Source organism: Propithecus coquereli, unplaced genomic scaffold, assembly GCF_000956105.1.
Source record: "Propithecus coquereli isolate 6110/MARCELLA unplaced genomic scaffold, Pcoq_1.0 Scaffold156, whole genome shotgun sequence".
Taxonomy (NCBI): Eukaryota; Metazoa; Chordata; class Mammalia; order Primates; family Indriidae; genus Propithecus; species Propithecus coquereli.
In genome coordinates, this window is record NW_012140080.1 from 1,512,935 (window position 1) to 1,533,956 (window position 21,022).

The 21,022-nt window shown below is 42.6% G+C and overlaps 1 protein-coding gene across 7 annotated transcripts in view; it reads right to left on the reverse strand.

Moving 5' to 3' along the window:
• OSBPL3 (oxysterol binding protein-like 3) overlaps positions 1–21,022 on the reverse strand; it is a 171,109-nt gene that overhangs the window by 89,066 nt on the left and 61,021 nt on the right. For all 7 annotated transcript variants that reach the window (XR_001137321.1, XM_012640725.1, XM_012640726.1 and 4 more), the window contains exon 2: positions 3,893–4,132. Coding sequence is in view for 6 of the 7 variants with exons in the window: in XM_012640725.1 (XP_012496179.1) it covers positions 3,893–3,988 (96 nt within the window). In the remaining variant the exon portion in view is untranslated. The remainder of the gene's footprint in view (positions 1–3,892; positions 4,133–21,022) is intronic.

Genomic DNA, 21,022 nt, shown 5'->3' on the forward strand with positions numbered 1-21,022 from the left:
ATTTTCAGGTTGTTTCTATACTGGCAAAGTTCAGCATACTGTTTTTAAAATCTCAAAAGCCCCTGTATTTAGGTTAAAAGATGATAGAACCCTTCTCCTAGGGTTTTCATAGACCTAAGTTGTACACTTTGTCTTAGGTCAGATGTAAAAGTTACAACAGAGATCACAATTAACACCCAGATCTCAATCATTTTCTCCTTCAAGGAAGCAAGTTCTTTTAGCATAGACACATAGATAGGGGAGTGTCTACACATAAATGCATTGCTCCTTTAGATTTCATACGAGTAGGTCGGGATAAGAAGGCCAAGTTCAAATCCAAGTTCAGTTCAAGAAACAAGGACAACGGCAAATTCAGTTCCAGGAACTGAAAGAAAACCAGTGGGGCGGAAGTACAGAGACTCAACGTCACCTGGAGGCACTGGGTGAGAATTTAAGTGAAAATGACTTAAGAAGACCAAGTCTTGCAGCCAAGATGGTGTTTTCAGTTTACACATTTAGTGCCCTTCCCTACCACCACCCCCACTCCAAACATAGGAAAAATATAAAAAAGTATAAACATGCAGGGCTCTTTTGTGCCTGTGTGATAAAAAATAAGATTAAATGTCTCCAAAGAAAACGCACACACAATGGAATATTATTCAGTCTTAAAAAAGAAAGACCTGTCATTTGCAACAACATAGATGAACCTAGAGGGGGCATTATGCTAAGTGAAACAGGCCAGACACAGAAAGACAAAATCGAATGATCCCACTTACATGTGGAATCTAAAAAAGCCACATTCATAGAAGCAGAGAGTAGAATGGTGGTTACAAGGAGCAGGGGGTTGGGGAAGATGTTAGTCCAAGGGTCCCAACTTTCAGTTACTCGGGACAAATGAGTACTGGAGATCTAATGCACAGCACGGTGACTATAGTTAATAATACTGTATTGTATACTTGAAATTTGCTACATCAGTAGATCGTAAATGTTCTTACCACACATACACAAAAAGATAACTATGTCAGGTGACAGATAAGCTAATTAACTTGATTGCGGTAATCATTTCACAATGTGTACATATCATGTTGTATACCATAAATACATAACATTTTTATTTGTCATTTATACCTCAATAAAGCTGGGGGGCAAAAGGAATATGACAGGGAAAAAATGATTAAATATCTCCATGGATCAGAAACCAAATAATAGAAATGTAAAGTATACTGTAGACAGAGGTGTCCATTAGTCTACTTCTGTGATCTCATGGGGCTAAAAATGTCCCCAGGAAAAGGCTAGGACCTGAGCCAGGCTCACTGTTGGAAATCAGAGAGTGTAGAGGGGGAAGCTTCCACCCCACAATGAAAGGGAGCTTGAAAAATCTGCTTGCCCAGGGAGGGGAGAGGAGGCAGACACAGCCTCACAGCCAGGAGCTGGGCCACGCTGCCTGCTGGCCTGGTGGTGGAACTTGGATATTCCAACATCGTCATGGAACAGAAGCCCCTACCTGCAAATAGAAGGCTTGGCTCTGGACTGGGCTTCTCGGAGGCAGGAAGTAGGCAACAGCAAACCCCTGCATGGGTGGGGGTGAGTGCAGAGAAAGAGCACGTGGGAAACAAACTCAAGGTGAGGTTCTAAGTCACAATTCCAAAGCACATGAGAAAAGCTAGCACTAAGAAAGAAGGTCAATAAAGTCAACATCAGATGTATCCCCTCCAGATCAAAACAAAAGAACAGAGCAACTTGAAAATGATTTTAAACTGGAGTTTTGAAAACAAGTAGGTATTTGCGTAGATTATCTTCAGTTATATTTTAATATTCCTCAAATTAAATCTCTTACTACACAAATCTTGGGGTTTTAAATGTTTAACTTGTACTTTCCAGTGATGTGACTGGAAACATAATGTCATCTCTGTATTTAGCAACTGAGAGACCACCAGATATGGCTGTGATCCCTAAGAGCTGGGACGCGGCAGCTTCCAAGGCTCCTGCCCCTCTGCAGCACCTTTAACGACTGAAACACAACCTTGGGCCTGTTTGCAATGGCTAAGGTGGACTACATGGATGGAAATGCTAAGCCTACCCTGGGGCAGAACACCTTTTTTTAACAGAAGGATGGGAAAGCAGATGGACTAAGAAAATGGTCCCTAAAAATTAAACATGGGCTTTACAACGCATTTCGGGCTAAAGCTGAAATAAACTTATTAAATTATCCAAAGAGGAACTATTAATAAGTGTTTACATTTATAAAGAAACATTAAATATGTATTAAAGTGGGTGATCCTACATATAAAAGATGGCCATTTGATGACTGAACAAGCATCAAAGTCAGAAAAAAGTTGAAGCATCAAGCACATTCCTCTTACCCTGTATGATGCAACCTCAAAAAAAAGCTGGTGAAAACCTAATCAATTTCAAATAATACCTGGAAAAAAGTTCCTGCAGTATTTGACCTGAGAATTTCACTGAACTACTCCAATTCCTACGGTGTTATCACCATGTTCTATTATACTTAAGTGAGTCATGTTCTCTCCCTCTATCGAACAGCAATAGATGCTATAGGTGCAAAAGGGGACGGCATGGGTGGGGGAAATTGCACACTCTGCTCTACTCGCAACCAGAATTTTGGTTTAGGAAGAAAACTACCTCCGAGGAAAAGAGGGCAAGCATAGTTACCCTCTTGAAAACGGAACTCCAGAGTTATGATGCATTAGCCAATAACTAATTTTAGTCATTTTTTCGTTTTGTTTTTTTTAATCACAGAAGGAAGTGATGACAAAATTCTTCTTAACTCTTCCGGGGAGATCTTGGAGGGCTTCCCAAGTGCCAGGCCTGTGATAAACTCTAATTTGCCTAGCATGCAAGCTCCCTGTCCCAGGGAGAGAGACTTTCAAATGGAGAGACCCCTGTGATGATGTGTCATAAATGTGTGGTCGTGCCTGAGGTGGGAGGTTGCTTAACTTTTGCTTCCAAATCCGGAACCAAGGCACTCTGGGTGGATTCCCGGGCCAGTACTCCCCGAGGGGGAAAGACAATGCCAACAGAGCCAGCAGGTCCTGAAAAGGCTCCGAGACCGCTTCGGTTGTAAATTCAGCTTTTTGACAGCCCACCCTCTCTAACTGAAGGGGGAAGAATTATAAAGATTCATATGCATTTACTGCCATTGATCTAAAACCAGTATATTCTGCCAACAGAGATTTATTAGAAAGGAAACCAAGAAACAACATATAATTAACTGACAGTTGCTTAGGAGTTAATTTTTAAGTCCTTTGTTTCACTTCTTTCTTCCTCCTACCTAATTCTTTTGACCATTTTCCTGTTGATTAGGTCCCCTTAACCATTAGAGAAATAAAGCAGGTAATAGTCAAAGTTACCAACAGGGCAATCTGTGGGTACAAGCTGTCATAAAAAGGTTGGTGAAGGGAAGGAAGTGGGGGTGGATATTATATTAATAATTACTGGAAAAGCAACTGTTTGAGGGTTTTTTGTTTTGTTTTGTTTTGGTTAGCAGGGTATAAAGGAAAGTATGGCTCTGAAACCAAACAGACTCATCTTTGATTTTTTTGCTGTCTTACTCACTTACTAGCTGTGTGTCCTTGGGCAAGTAACCTGGTCTGTCTGAGTCAGCTTCCTCATGGGGAAAATGGAGATATTAATATCTACACTGGAGGGCAGTTGCAAAGATTAAATAAAATAATACAAAGAGCCAAATGCAATTCTTCCACCTGGTAGGCACTCACACTGCATAATTGAAATGATCTAGAATTTACTCTCCTCATATAATTAAGATATATACGACTGAAAGCAAATGCTCTTAAACTGAGAAGCAGGATTTCCCAAGTAAATGTGCACATTTCAACTGGCAAACTTGGTGATTTAAATTTGCATCTTAAAATTTGTATGAGTTAAACTTTACCTGCCGACTTCCCTGCTTGGAGGAGCAGCTACTTGTGCTCCTTGAAGGTGAGACCAACTTTTGGGACACACCAAGGTTCTTCTCATCACTCATCATGAACAGCTGGTCACTTGGCCTCGACGAGGTCAAAATGCCATCAGAAGTCAGTGGAGCCCAGAGCACAGAAGTCCCACGCAGGCAGGTAGCTCAGCTCTTATCTAGTATGTTTAAAAAGCATTTTGGGTGACCCGGAGGAAATCCCTAAAACCAAAAAAAGAGGAATTAAGAGAGAAGGTCAGAGGCATCAGACATTATCTCTAATTAACCATGGATTGTCTGCAAGTGGCTTAAACACACTATAGATAACAGAGCTACAATGCTTAGCAGAGGCCAAGAAGTAAAAGACACTTTACACCTTTCTCTTACTGGAAATTTTGTATAGGTGGTTTTTCATGTAACTTTGCAATACGACAGGCTTAAGAACATTAATATGGAAATTTGAGTCCACACACATGCAAAATCAGTACTATAAAAAATCCCAAACCACAATGAGATCCCACTTCATATCTACTATGATAACTATGATAATAATTTTAAAAGGAAAAGAGCTTGTGTTGGAAAGGGTGTGGAGAAATTGGAACCCTCAGATATTGCTGGTGGGAATGTAAAATGGTGCAGCCACAGTGGAAACAGTTTGGCAATTTCTCGAAAAACTAAATATGCAACTACCATAGGACTCACCAATTTCACTCGTAGGTATAGAGCCAAAAGAATTGAAAACAAGTGTTCAAACGAAAACTTGTAGACCAATATTCATAGCAATGTTAGTCAAAATAGCCAAAGTTGGAAACAACCCAAGTGTCAATCAACTGGTGAATGGATAAACTAGATCTGGTATATCCATATAATGGAATGTTATTCAGATATTAAAAGGAATGAAGTACTGATAAATGCTACAACACGGATGAACCATGAAAACATCATGCTAAGTGAAAGGACCCAGACACAAAAGACCACATATTATATGCTTCTGTATGAAAAGTCCGGAGTTGGCAGAAGGCCAATAATTAATTAGCAGTTGCTGGGGGTTGGAGTAGGGACTGCAGGGTTTCTTTTTCGGGTGATAAAACATTCTGGAACTAGATTCTGGAACTAGATAGTAGTGATGGTTGCATAATATTGTGGATGTATTAAATGTCACTGAATCACACACTTGAAAATGGTTAAAAAGGTGAATTTTATGTTATGTGTATTTTATTACAATTTTTAAAAATCCCTTTCTGTTTTTTGGGGAGTGGGGTGGAGAATATTTTTCTCCCAAAGATTTTTGGAAACATGTTCTAAAAAACTGTAACATGATGTGACAAAACCTATGGGGGGAAGAAGCAGATTTTTTCATATCATCTATTAGCACATTAATAATTAAAATGATGATGATTTATTGAGTACATACTACTTAACTGCCAAGTACTACATTAAGGATTCCCACAAGCATTGTCTCATTCAATCAGCATCTGATTAGTACCTCTATTTCATGGAGAAGAAAACCGAGTCTCTGAGATCTCAGGGAACTTGCTCAATCACACAGCTGGCAAGAGGCTGCATCAGGGTTATTCGCCAGCCCTTTAACGACAGCACTGGGAATTAGCACACCCCTAGTGGCCAGGTCTGGTGATAACAGCTGTTGCCCCATCTCTATGACCTAAGAGAACCCAGGAGCTGCACTAGAAAGAATCAGGAGGGAGAAGATCAAGACAGCCTTGAAGAGGGAAGGCCCTGTTCCTTTCTGCAGCACACTCCAGTCTCCAGGATGGTGGGGAAGGGGAGTGACTAGGGCAGAAGCAGGGACACTCCCTACAAGCAGTCAGCTGGGCTGCCACCTGCCATCCCTGCAGCTCGTTGGGGGTCTCGTCCTGATGATGGGCTTCCTAGTTTTCACAGAGGAGAAACGCGGGCCTGGGTTAATGGTAACTAACGTGTTTGGTTTGGGTTTCAGAAAGCCAGGACTTTAACACACCAAGTTCAAGTCAATTCCACAGCATGTTAACAACATATAAATAAAAATCGCATCCAATCCATTCAGTTCTTAATGTTCACATAGTCTAATTTTAAAAAGAAGAGTGTTACATAACTGTCCAGGAGCCAGCTAGTTAGATAAGATATCAAATCTTCGGTTAATTATTAAATACTCAAATCTCCTATGCCTTCACTAACACTCAGTTCTTTAAAAATGAGTATGTTAAAGCCATAAACTAAAATCAAAACAAGGAACAAGAATACCACAATGTGAGAAAACGAAATTAAGTTACCAATAGCCATAGAGTTCAATTCCCATGTTACTCCCAGATAACCCTCCAAATCTCTTTATTTGTTTTGTATTGGATCCAACAATAAATTAGACTAAAAGAAACCTACACCATCCTCTTCATAAAGTTAGCTCTACTTATGGGGCATGACTAAGTGTACCTGAAAGTTAGAAGCAAATGCGATCCAGCTAAAAACTGCCAAGAGAGGCTGTAAAGATTTATTAATAGTTTGTTTAATAACAGTGTTGGCTGTTGCTGTTGAAGAAAGGGAAGAAAAAAAGAAAAACAACCTGATGGGAGGCCCAAATGATGGTGTGTGTGTGGGGGCAGCCACTGCTATGACCAATGGTTCCACAGTGCATCGGGAATACCAGCAAAGGATTTCTATTTGTGTGTGCAAGGTTTTTTTTTTTGTTTCTGTTTTTGTTTTTTTTTTTTAAGGCTGATGTTCTCACAAACAAGAGTCTGGGATGAGAGGTGTGTATGTGAAATGTGAAGAAGGGAGAGAAACTTAGGCAATAAAATGAGAGTCACAGGGATTCTAGAACTGTGCCAAATCAGAAACACCATAACCCTGTCCTAGAGGCAACTGATATGAAGGCCATCCTCACCACTTCACCCTGCCGAATTTCACTTTGGAAGCAACAGCCAAGGTTGTTAGTAAGGCCAAACCCGATGCTTACTGAAGTTGGCTCTTAGAGTTAAGGTCACTGTCAGCACTACCCCCTGGTGGCCCATACCCCTGCCTCGTTTCCCCTTGATGGGAAATAAAGGGGGGTGATCCAAAGCCCCTCCCAAGCCCAGCCGCAGGGCAGAGTCTGGGAATGTTGCCCAGGGAAATACATTTATTTCATCCCATAGAATCTTCCTGCATGGCTTCTTCAGAAATTTGGTTAAAATTACCAAGGACAGCTTAAAGGGCAAAAGAAATCAAATTCTGAGAAAAGAATGCACCACTAATGGTGTTTTGGTCAATGACAGACTGCATATATGATGTGGGTCCAATAAGGTTATAATGCCACATTTTTACTGTACCTTTTCTATGTTTAGATACACAGATACTTACCATTGTGTTACAACTGCCTACGGTATTGGGTACAGTAACATCCTGTACAGGTATGTAGCCTGGGAGCAACAGGCCGTACCAGATCGCCTGGGTGTGTAGGAGGCTGTGCCTTCGAGGTCTGTGTAAGGACACTCTATGATGTTCCAACATGATGAAATTGCCTAACGAGGTATTTCTCAAAACATATTCCCATCATTAAGCGGTGATGACTGTACTTAAAAGGACGAAGGCAACAGCAGCCCAAGACTGGCACCCAAGAGGTATCCCAGGTGCCAACGTGCTCACTTGGACGGAGGCAGCTACTGCATCCACTCCAGGGGACTCCACAGGGCTGGGCTGGTGTCACCAGAGGGATGCCGTCGGCAAAAGTCCCAAGACAGAAGGCCTCAATGAAGGGGTGTCTTCTACTCCAACTAGCTGACCTCACTTTGCTGACCTAGGAAAATGGTGAAGATAAATTCCTTAAGAGGAATATGGGGCCAGAAGCCCAGGATTCCAAGGTGTAGAAACTGATGAGCTTCTGGGTGCTTTTCACCCCACCGGGAGACCCTACCATGGAAAACCTCTGATTCAAGGGGTTCTTGGGGGGTTTGAACAATATATAATAGTTTCTCTGCTCACACTGTGTGAATAACTTAAGGACAATAATTTATTTCCCACTTATTTTTTATGGAGGTATACATTAGATATACTAAAATGCACACATCTGAAGTGCACATATAGAATTCTACACTGATAAATACTCATATAATAATCACCTGGATCTAAAAATAGAATATTTGCAGCTGGCTGAGAAGGCTCCTGGGTCCCCTAGAGCTGACCCTCCTGCAGAGAGCGCTGTCCCTGAGGAAATCTCTCCTGCAAGTTCTAGGGAGCTAGGACTGCCCCAGGCATACGGGAACAGGTTTTGTGGCTGCTTTTGTGCATTCCACCTAATATAAGCGTTTGGTGTGTGACAGAATTCAGTTTGGGGCCCGCTTTCATTTCAACAAATCCCTCAGTGGCGAGGCTGAGGAGGGGAGGACTTAGGACTCTCCCCTTCCTCTAAATCAAGGAGGCCACCAAGTCTGACAGGTGTGAAACGCCAGGCGCATTTATGTCAATTCAAACACACCCTGCTGTGCCTCTGAGACGAGGTGGGTCCTCTCCCCCCACTGCCACCACCTGTGAGGCTGATGATGGATCAGGCCCAGAATAAAAACCAGTGTTTCAGTTAGAAGTCAAACGGGCCTAAGACACGCAAACATACACCGTCTTGGGGCTTCCATTTGGGAAAAAGAGAGCTCTGATTTCTACCAAGAATGGGAAAAAATAAAAGACCAAGGCACTGCCAAGTATTTTGGCAGCAAAGGCTGACTTTATGGACTTATTTTAGGAGGTTTCACTTAGAAATGATGACACAATTTGGGAAAAGATGTAAGAGATGTGGACATACCACCGTTGTGCATTACAAGGGGTCAGATGTAGGTTGGAATTGGTGCTCGTGTTACAAACTGTGCACCGTGACACATGTATTAACCTCTCTGATCTTCTGGGGCTTTTTTTTTATGTATATAAAATAGGGAATAATAATAATAGCAATCTTTCAGGGAATTGTGAGGATTAAATGAGAAAATGAGGATACAGTGTCCGGCTTCTGAGTAGAAGAGACGCTCTACAGATGTTCAGTCCTGTTTCCTCCTCTCTCCTGGCTTCCTTAAGCAGCTTGTGCAGCACAAGATAAGAACCTCTCCCCCTCTTTCAACCCCAAACAAATAATGATTCTACAGAATCTTAAAACATCTGTGTCTTTCAACATACCAATTTTTCCCAAAATCCATAACACATGTGTGAACAGATGATTTTTTAAATGATTCAAGTGGTGTGCTTACTTTGGAAGAAGACATAAATACAGAAAGATAAAAGCCACATAATTCATCACCACTAGCTGTCCAAGTAAGCAACTTAATATTGACTAGCAGATTGGGAAGAGTGGCATACAACACAGCTACTTACTAATCCATTAGACCTGAGGGTCTACACTCAGACCCTTGGCCATGTTTTGCTTGAGAAACAGGTTTTGCTTCCATAGCTAGAAACAACTTTCATGAAGGCCAGACGGCACACAGTTCCAAATAATTTGCAATTTCCCAGTAAAATATATAAATATATTATGTCTTAAATGAATACTAAAGACATTTTAAGTGGGATATCTATTTCTGGTCTTCAGTAAAAGAAAATTATTCAAATCCTGGACATGCATCTTTTCAGAAATGGCATCCTCTGAAACACCTTGATTTCAAAATTGTTACATGACCAAAAGCAGGGCTTTGATTATTTGGCTCTGAGCACCACAGCCCAGAGATTCAGGATGAGAAGTTTCTGGAAGCAGGTTCTCATCACAGTAACTTCAGATACTAATAGGTGATCCTGGACCTCTGTCTGAAGTGCTGGCCAATCTGTCTTAACTATGTGGACAAGTGGCCTGATTCTGGGGCACCAACATCTGACAGTTTCTAGGGTATGCGTTCTGAGGCAGAGTCCACAGAAGTCATTCTCTAAAGGCAAGCAATTCCTCCACAAACCATTTTTTTTTTTATTGTATTCTCTCTCTTCTCTTTTTGGAAAACAGGGTTCGAGAAGCCTAAAAACTCAAATGCTAACTCTGGTCCATTCAAACAGAGTGTCCACTTCCACCCGCTGGGCCTTCCGTGGCCTTCACAGTCCTCTTCTTCAGGGAGCATCGCAGGCTGCTCAGAGCCTGATCCCGCAACAGAAATGCACGTGGGTGCAGAGCTGAAACGTGGTGGCTTCCACGAGACTGAAAGCCGGACGGTGGTGCCAGGCTGTCAGTTTATGCTCAAACCATTTATTTGCCACCATTGACTGAAGAGAACAGAACAAAAAGTGCAAAAATAGCAGTCATGGCGCAGAATCGTGGAGCCTACGGAAGAACTCTAGTCCAACTTCTAACCCACAGCAAGAATTCCTTCTCTAATATGGCTAGATCGTCCCGGCTTGACCACTTCCCGTGATAGAAACAGGGGACTCCATTTCACGTTCTGTTTAAAAAAAATTCTCTTCTAGACAGTTTGTTATATTTAGAGTTGAAATTCGTCTCACTATAATTTCATGCACCGGCCCTAGAAGTGCCCTCAGTAACTACAGAGAACAAGATTAACCATTTTTTCCCCCCACATAACCTGCACTGAAACCACCACCATCCCCGCCTCCCATCCAACAAATATTTTCTTCTCCAGAACAAACAGACACATTTTCAACAGCCATTTCTTATGGGACATGGATCCAGAGCCCTTAGGATCCCAGGCGTCTGACTCTGATGACACTTCAGTTTGTCTATGCTTCCCTGACAATGATGCCTAGATTAAAGATGATCCCCAGGTGTGGTCCTGTCGGAGTAGACGAGAAGGCAACAATCACCCTCCTCGCCTCAAACACATTGCAACTGTTAATATTGCCAAGTTTGCCTTAGCTTTGGGAGTAGCCACGTCTCTCTCTAGCCCTCAGTGTCCTTGCTCAGAACTGTCAGGTCATGGGAACCGCTGAGAAGCCGGGCTTCCTTCTTTCTGAACAGGATTCCTTTACTTCTTCCTTTAACTGAAATTCAGGAGTTGATGGTTCTATTATTATCATTATTAAATTGGCTCATCTTAATTTTGACCCATGTCAAGATATTTCTGGAGACCAACGGTCACTGGCTGACTTTCCCTTTGTCACAGCAGCCACGGATTACAGAGGCTTGCGAATTCTGTTCTCACCCAAGTAAATAAACCACACTTGGAGATTTACTAAGTAGAACAGCACCAAGGGCACTGAAATCTTCTCTGTCGACTGACATTAATTTGTCATTAATTAGCATTTCTGGGTACAGATTTGCCAACCCACTGTAAATCCTCATAACCGTACAGTCAGGTCCAATTTTTCAAAGCATCCAGATCTACCTCCTTCGGGGTCTCCTTTGTTTCTCATTTTTGCTATTAAAAACGGTGGTGCAGTGATTACCCTTGTATCTGTTCCTTGTGAAGCTGTGCTGGTGATTTTCTCAAATAAGTGGAATGGCTATATCTTGAGGTAGGGCTAGTTTCAGTTTTACTAGGTATTACAACCGCTCTTTAAAACGGCCACACTCATTTACACCATACCAAGGTTTCTTTTAAAGGACTCTTGAGTGCCGCTCTGAATGGCTGGCTGCTTCCTAGCATTTAGACACTGAGAACTTGTACGTGAAGGCATATCCCTGTGTTTGGGGTACTAGGAGGGACAGAGGGTCAAATTAATGGCTTGCTGCTGATAATCCCCAGTAGAGGAAGACGAGCACTCCTGTATGCTTGGTTTACCGATATCATCACTGCGCCCCGATTCCCTCAACGACCAAAAATTTCCTCATGTAGTACACGTATCATTGGAAACCACTTCAAATACTTTGTGGAATAAGACAACATTTAAATAAATTACCTTCTTTCTTTTTTTTTTTAAGTTAGAGCGTAAGACAAGGTGCTGCTGGGCTGTTCCCAAGACATTCCGGTGCTGGGTGGTTTTCTACTTGGCTTCCATTTTATCTTCCTGGGTGAGCCCTATGGCTCCTGGCCTCAGCTGCCCAGTACTATTAAATAACTGCCACACGCAGCCTTAGAACAAGAGGAGGAAGGGAAGGATGGACTTACAAATAGTAACTCTTAGCTCGCAGAAACAGAAAGCAACATGGCAAAGTTGCTCGTTAGTGAAGGGAAAAGACTGAGACCCGAATGGCCACAGTTACTTACGACTGGCCTTTCCGAAGTTCATAGGTGGACAATTCGAAACTGGGAGGGAGGACTCCTGGGAGAGGGCACTTGCAGGCAGATGTGGGAAAGCAGGGAAAGATGATTTCCAAATGGTTATTAAGAAAATTTAATCCTATCCTTCACCAGAAGAAAAACTATTGACGCAATCCTGATTTCCTACCTTGTTCACAAGGATAGCACAAGATAGATACTTTGACAGATACCTCAGTTAGACTTTTCAGAAGTCTGACATCCTCCTTTAAAAATGGGAAAGGAGCTTGCTATACATGAGCCACCATGTCTGGCAGCACTGGCTGGCTACCTGCATGCCCAGGGCTTTGCTACAACACCGAGTCCCTGCTCCTGGTCGCATGGGCTCCACTCTTGGCACTTCCCCCCACCCCTAACCACACTTCCCTTGGGATAGTGGATTTTGTTGTTGGACTGACTTCAGCAGGCTGTGTCCTCCCCACAGACTGCCCATACAGTCTTCCTGCCAGGTGGTTCCCAGTGTTGTAGATCTCACCTACTGTTCCACCCCAGCCCCCCCGAGACAAGTTCCTGGGCTGGCGAGTGCTCCTCCCCCAATCCTCAGGTATAAACTAGTCAAAACAAGAGATACCGCGTCTGTGATATTTTTATGAGCCAGTAACCTAACCACGAAAGGAAACTAGAGTAATCAAGCATGTCTTGTCTTAAGTGAACTGAAACTGGCTCCTTTCTTAAATGTGAACTGTTCACCCGTTTAGTAACATTACATTCAAAGAATTTTGCAGCGGGTCGACAGAACTCATCAGTATGGACTCATGATTTTTACCCCGCAATGTCTATCAGAATGTCCTAAGGAGCTTATTTCACTTCAGTCATGAACTCTAGGGGAGGGGCCTGGGCAGCAGTATTTTGTACAAGCTCCTCAGTAGGTTACAGTGTGCAGCCAGGGTTGAGAATAATTGGTCTAGAGATTTCAGAAATTTCCTTTCACTTTCTAATAATCCTCACAGCATCTACCCATTTTTAGGCTTAGATACCTATCTCCATCTCCTTCCTCTGGCACAGTTCACTATCAGAGGCCCCATGAAGACTGAAGCCATTCAGTCCCCTGGTGTGTTTTTGAGCTGGTACCCAGGACCCACTTAACAGGACCCATTTCCTATCCCTTCCCTGTCGTGAGTTTCAACTCCCCCTTCCTGGCAGTTATTCTATTCTTTCCAGTTAGCACTCTCTTTTATTATTAGAAAAGAGACAGAAAATAAGTGGGCTTGGAAAGTCCTTTTGACTCCTGATATTTTATGAAGAGAAAGTTTTCATACCTAGAAGCTGTTCTATCTGTACATCTGGCTCTGAATATATGTCCATTTTCTAGCTTTTAACCATTTTTTGCAAACCTTGGCTTAGTCCTGATATCAGTTCTACAGACATTATTCTAGCATTTTTGTGCAACACTCCTGTGTTTCCCCTCGATTATGAGCCTGGAGGGGCCTTGTTATAGTTCCTCTTAACATTATATGTGTATGTGTGTGTGTGTGTGTGTGTGTGTGTGTGTGTGTGTATATATATACACACACACATACATTTTAAATTATGGCCAGAATACTTATCATAAAGTTAACAACTTTTAAGCATACAATACAATATCGTTAACTATGGGCACAGTGTTGTACAGCAGATCTCTAGAACTCATTCATTTTGTGAAACTGAAACTCTGTGCCCATTAAACAATATCTCTCATCTCCCCCTCCCCCAGCCCCTGGCATCCACCATTCTACTCTCTGCTTCTATGAGTTGACTACTTTTGGTATCTCATATAAGTGGAATAATGCAATATTTGTCTTTCTGTGACTGGTTTATTTCACTTAGCATAATGTCCTCTAGGCTCATTCATGTTATGTCTACTGCAGGATTTCCTTCTTTTTTTAAGGATGAGTAATATTCATTGTACATACGGTCATCCCTCCGTATCCATGGATGATTGGTTCTAGGATCCCAGAGGACACCCAAGTCCATGTATGTTCAGGTCCCTGATATAAAATGGTGAAATATTTGCATATAACCTATGCGCATCCTCCTGTATACTTTAAATCACCTCTAGATTACTAATATCTAACACATTGTAAATGCTATGTAAATAGTTGCTACACTGTATTTTTATCTATATTATTTTTTATTGCTGTATTGTTATTTTTATCATTTTTTTTCTCTCAAATAGTTTTGATCTGCTGTTGGTTGAATCCACAGATGCGGACCATGCAGATATGGGGGGCTGACTGCATATACAACATTTTCTTTATCTTTTCCTTTTTTTTTTTTATTTTATTTTTTTTTTTTTGAGACAGAGTCTCATTGTGTTGCCCAGGCTAGAGTGCCATGGCGTCATCCTCGCTCACGAGCAACCTCAAACTCCTGGGCTCAAGCGATCCTCCTGCCTCAGCCTCCCGAGTAGCTGGGACTACAGGCATGCGCCACCATGCCCGGCTAATTTTTTTTTTCTATATATTTTTAGTTGTCCGATTAATTTCTTTCTAATTTTTTAGTAGAGACAGGGTCTCGCTCTTGCTCAGGCTGGTTTCGAACTCCTGAGCTCAAACAATCTGCCGGCCTCGGCCTCCCAGAGAGCTAGGATTACAGGAGTGAGCCACCATGCCCGGCCTTATCTTTTCCTTTTTAACTAAAAGAGTTGACAATCTTATTTTCACATTTCACAATACAAATGAAAAATGCATCTTTTTGGGCCCTACCTCCTCCCTCCAAAGCCATTCCCTCTTTGACAGGAAGGGGGACCAAAGCTTCCTTGTCATGATGGTAAGAAAACATCCCGAGTGACAGCACCATGATCTCCTGGTGAAGTAGAACAAAGACTATAAACCTGACATGAAGAGGCCTCCCTCTATCCTACTGTCTGGTCGAGTCATTCTGGGCCAAGTGGGCCCCATCGTAGGACAGGTGGGAGGGCTCGTCACTGGGGGCCCAGGCATCACTGTCATGTACCTCCCATGGGCGACCTCATTCCAGGAGCAGGTCTCACTGGCATCATCCCAGAAGGAGGAGGGCCCATCGATGGCATCATGGGAGGGCCCCCCATATTGGGTACTGGCATCAGACCAGGGTGAGGAGGACCCAGGAGCCTAGGGGGAGGTGGGATCATCACTCCTACAGGAAGAGAAGGAGCAGATAGTAGACTTTCACTTCTTTGTGTTTCCTACCACTGCAGTGTGTCTTTTGCACAGATGGAGAGTCGCAGGTAAAGTGTGTATTGGAGTAGTTACAATAAAACTTAGGCATGTTGCTCTACTAATCTTGCTAAAGCCACTTAATTTGGGGGGCTCTCAGATACAGAGGTTTAGTGCAAATAATGTAGGCCCTAAGAAATTGGAATACCTTAAAATTAGGAATCTTGAGTCACCTCTGTACCCCTCAACACAAAGTTGCCAACCACCTCTGCGCTGGCCAGCTTCCTGTGCCAAAAACAGGAACCTCTGGCAATAAGAATCCTTTTTGTTGGTTGACAAAACAAGGAAGGCTACTATTTTCAAATTCTAGGTGTATATTATCCTTGCAGAAATGATCCCATATTCTCCAAATAGGACTGACAGTAGAGATCCAATCCTTAAATCATTTTCATCTTCTCCAACAGGACAGCCCCCTTCATGCTGCATTTGTCATTCGTGTGGTCCCAAAAGCTACAGATCAAGGCGAATGAATGTTCTGATTGGAGAGGGATGAGTCCACAGATCATATGACAGTCCTTCCACAGGGGAAAATCAAAAATGGGCTGAGTTTTCCCCCTCCTTCAGCAGTTTAGCTATTCTCACTTGTCCTTCCATGTCTTAAAAGGAAGAAACACTTACGGATAAATGTGGGCTAATAAAGGAAGCAATAGTGAAAAGACAGGAGGCTAAAGGAAAACAGCCACACCAATAAAGACTCAACTCAGTAGATAGCCTATAAAGTACCTACTACGTGTCCACTGCCGTGCTAACCCCTCAGTGATGGACACTAAGTGAGGAAGCTTAAGCCAAGGAAGAAACCAAGCTGATCAAGGAGATAAGATGTGCACAAATAAACACAACCCAGGTTGGGCCGTCTACTAGGTGTTGTGGGCAGTCCCAAGGGAGGAGCTCATTCGGTGGGAGTTGTGAGCCAACGCTTGGAAGAGGAGGCCTGTGAGGCACCTTGGAGATGTGCCTAGGACTTGACTAGGTAGAGAGGACTGGGGAGGGCACAGCGTGAACCTGGCAGGGAGGGGCACCTCCTGCAACATTTCTCAACCCTGGCTGCAGGACAGGATCATCCCAAGGAGCTTCTGCAAAATCCCCAAGCCTGGTCCCACTTTATACCAATTTGTCCAGACAGACGCCCTGGGGATGAGGCCAGAGCAAGAGCAGCCTGAGAAGCTTCCCAGGTGACTCTGGTGCGCAGCCAGGGTTGAGCCAATGCCCCAACAGAACCTTGCCTCCAGCAAAGACAGAAAGATTTACTCCACAGAACCGCTTTCTTTTCTTTTGATATTTAATTCCATTTGAGTATCTAATGCCAGACCTATGTCTGCTGCATCTAATTTACACCAAATTAAAATGCAAAGCAGGATGTGACTTAGCAGTTTAAAGGGTAAGAAAAGATAGCACCACCCAAGAACTTAAAATAACATCTGGTGGTTTGAATTTTATCAGTGGGTGTTGTTACCCTCCCTTAACTGACAACTGCTTGCGGAAGTAGGGTAGAGCTCGAACAATTGGCAACCACAGACAGCGGTTCATTACTTATCTAAAAAGACTATCAATTGAGTCATTATGAAATGTGAGTGTGAATTCTTAAAATGTCTCTGTCTCTTATAAAAATCTTCTTATCATCTTTTCAGAAATGTAAACATTTAGCTAACAATAAGTGCTAACTGAACACTCTCAAATAACAAGAAACCAAATACCCTAGTCGTTAATGTATCAGATGTACACACTTCAAGCTTGTTTGTCCACCTCTAAAAATAACTGTTAGACTGAGAATCTAAGCTTAAACCAAATTCTATAAAACTAAGTTCCCGAGATAAAATTTTGGGGGTATCCTTCCAAAACCACAGGGGCAATAATGAACAATGCCTTGTAAGAGAATCACTAATTTAGTGAATGTAGGTGGAGAGAAAAAGGGATAGGAGTCTCACTCACTCCTAGGGGAGAGATTGCTGCAATAAACTGAACATGGGACACTTTTCAACTAGTACAAACTGAAAGAGAGAGAGAGAGAGAAGTAAAAGAGAAAACAGGTTTTAAAAGGTGGGGTGGTCGTTGGTAGGCTAGAACCAAAAAGGCAAGAAAATCTTAAAAGTACCTGTTTCTAATGCTAATAATGTAATGGCTATTTTATTATCTCCAGTAGATTGTGTAGGTCAGAAGCCATTTGAAGACTTCTGTCTTACTCTCTTTTGTTTTCATTTTTTTAATTTCCTACAACTAGGACTCTACCTGGTAAGTGGCAGGTTATTTGTTTACCAAATTGATGACCTGTGTCCCCTCCCTCTCACACTAGCAGCTACAAAAAGATTTTTACTAAAACTTGTTTTTATCTCAGAAGTAGGAAAAGAAATATTTTAAAGCATCAATTTATCAAACTTTAAAAATCTGTAGAAAGATGGATCCTAATTCTTTAGGAGTCTATATCTAATGAGAATGTTACAAAACAGTAATAGGTAATAGAAATTACAAATAAGAAAATCTAAGTCAAAATGTGGAATGTGTACAATACATTAAAACTCCAGTTGGATTCCATGAAATTAATCAAATTGAGCAACCAGGACGCCGATTTTTCCCTGTGTATTACCCTACATTGTACATTCATTGCAGACATCAGCTGAATTAGAGAGCTTAACACATGGAGGGTGTTTTAATACACCATTTTGTACTTAGATAGCATCTTTCATCAAAGAACTCCGAGTACTACGCAAAGCTATGCAAAGGGCAACTCCCCCACCGTCACACCCAAAGACGGAGCAGCCCCAACACAGAGCAGAGAAAATCACATCTCCTAAAAATGAGAAACACCTAGTTCCCAGACCCAAAGCAGGACTCAAGGCTTATTTATGGCTTACAGTGAGCTGATACCAATTCTGATGCATCTTTACTGGGTGTGGAAGATGTATTTTTCAAAGAGACCACACCAACATATATCCCATTCCATATGCTCTTCTAACAAAGTGACATGACACTTCTTCCTCTATAGGTGGGGTCTATAGTCCTATCCTTTGAGTCTGAGTGGGTTTGCAATCATAGCAGAAGCGACGCTGTGTGACTTCTGAGGCTGTGTCGGAAATGGCAATGTAACTTCCACTTGATACACTCTCTTGCCTCAGGATGCTTGCCCTTCAATTTAGCCACCATGATGTGAGGAAGCTCAAGCCAGCCAATGTGGAGGGGGCCATTTATAAAAGAATTGAGACACACCCCCCAGCTGATACACAGCATCAACCCCCAGACACACAAGTGAGTGAGCCTGCAAATATCCCAGCCTCCAGTCTTCTCCCCATCCCACCTGACATTGAGTGGAACAGAAACCAGCTCTCCTCATCCAGTCCTGCCAAATTTGCAGATTTGAGAGCTAAACACTCTCATTAACCTACCAAGTCACTGGCATTGTCTTACCCTACCAAGCTTTGGGGTTGTTCATTACACAGCAGTAGATAACTAAAACCCCAGACAGGAATCCCAGGCAACCCGTTAGGCTGGGCAGCTGGGAAGCAGGAGGGCATGGGGTCAGAAAGCCTCCTAGTTAAGTCATAGGAGTGCCCTCTTCTCCTGACCTTCAGGCCAGCAGGCTCCTGCTACCACAGCCTCCTCCTCCTGTAGTGTAGGTCAGACTTGGAAGAGGGCCCCTTGGCCAACAAACCCAGACTCCCTTATGAAGTCACTTCCACGAAGCAGACACAGTCCAGCATGGGGGCCAATTAGCTGATCACAAGGGGTATGTGTCTGACAATGACATACCACAAATGAGACATTGGAAATCTAAGATTGAAACAAAGATGAAAAACAAACAAACCCCTTAAAATCCTGTAAATATACACCTTTCAACCCAGACCTCAAAATTTCTCACTTATCATTGGGCATTTACCTTCATAACAGCTCAAGCTGTGGTTGGAGGAGCATTCTCAACAGGGAACTAAGCCACAGAGAAATTAAGTATCTTCCTAAGGTCACAGGGTCAGTCAGTGAGGGGTTCAACTAGGATGAGAATGCAGGACTGTCCTCCCTGCCAAGAACATACACCCGAAGGGGAAGAGGCAGCTACATTAAAAGTTCCGTGTGCGCATTTAAATGTTCCTGAAGAGCAGATTTAAGGTGAGAGTCAAAATCCCAAGCACCATTCAGTCCTTTGGTAAGAACATGCAAACTCTTTGGCCTTTGCCAGAGAGTTGTTTGATTAATCTCACAGCAGAAAGCTCTAGTCCCAGCCACACACAGGCTTCCCTAAGGACTATCTGTGCCCAGAAACCACAAAGGATGCCAACAAGGCCATAGGAAAGCAGTGCTTCATCACTTGAGCTGGAGAGAATGATTGAAAGGAAGAAAAGACAAGAGACAAACTCTCAGGGCTGGAATGAATGCTGAATGATCATGGAAAGAAAAGATCAGCACATGGACCACAGCCAGTCAACAGAAATTTTGATGCTGTCCAATACTGTAGCTTCTAGCCACAGGCACGCCACCGAGCACCTGCAATGTGGCCGGTGCGACCAAGTAACTGAATTGTAAACGGCTGGCAGCTACCATACTGGAGAGCGTGGTTTTCAACTGTGCCATTCTAAACCACTTATTTTCTCCCCCTTTTCCTGTAGCACAAAATGAGAACACTAGGAACATGTCTGCCTCCTAAAATCTTCCAGGTGTGCTCTCACCTCCACCTCCTCTGAAAAAGTCAACGGCTGACATACAGCTGAGTCACCACAAAGTATGATGGCCAAAACTTAAATGCATTAAGTCGTGTCCGGGCAATTTTCTTTCCCATTCCCTCTCTTGCCTGAATAAAATGAAATAAAGTGTGAAACAGGTTGTTGGTTTTCCACATGAGGTCAGCGGGGATTTTTAGTAACGAGATCAACTTGAACTTACAGCGACTTCAATCTGTGTCAGTACAGAGAGGAGCTGCCCAACAATGACCAGAAGCTCACACAGCTTCAATGGAAAACCATTTGCAATGTCACAAAAAATGTGTGAAGTTCATGTGTCATTTAGGAATAGTTTATAATGGCTGCACAGTATTAAGGCAATAGCCTACGAGGCATAAGATTGTATTTTGGAATGAAAAAAATGTTATGAGTTCAAAGAAATATCAGATATCAATTTTGGGGTAGCTGAAAATGTGTATCATTTTCTACTATCTTCAGATGGTGACAAAAACCTGCCACCAGCCAACCAGGTGCCTTTTTACAGTGAGTGGGGAGGGAAGGTGAGAAGCTTTTTAAGAGGGTTCCTACACGGTCACGGTTTACAAAGCCCAGCAACAGCTCCACAAAGCTGCTCCATAGCTATCATTTGGCCTGCAAGAAAGTTGTTAATGTGGAAAAGAAATGAGAAACTCACCAAGAAAACAGCCAACTTCTCAGCATTTAAGTTTTTCCATAACCTGACCCCTGATTTATCAACTCAAATTTATTTCAGCCACTGCCCAATGTAAGTTCACCATTTCAGGCAAACAGTCTCAAGAGTTCCTCATTTAAGACAGACATTCTCATAAATTGCTAGTAGACTATAAATCAGAACAACCTCTTTAGAAGACAACTTGGCAATAGAAAAGTTGGCCTTTCAAAAATAAAGGCAATAAATAGGCAAGAATTCCTAAACATGAAATTCCTAAACGGGAAATACTACCAAACTCAGGGACTATGGCACTCAAAATCCCTTTCTAAAAAAAAAAAAGCATTGACCATGAAACCCAGCAAACAAATTATGAAAAATGACAAGCCATGGTAAAAAGAACAATGGTTGGCAGGGCGCGGTGGCTCACGTCTGTAATCCTAGCACTCTGGGAGGCC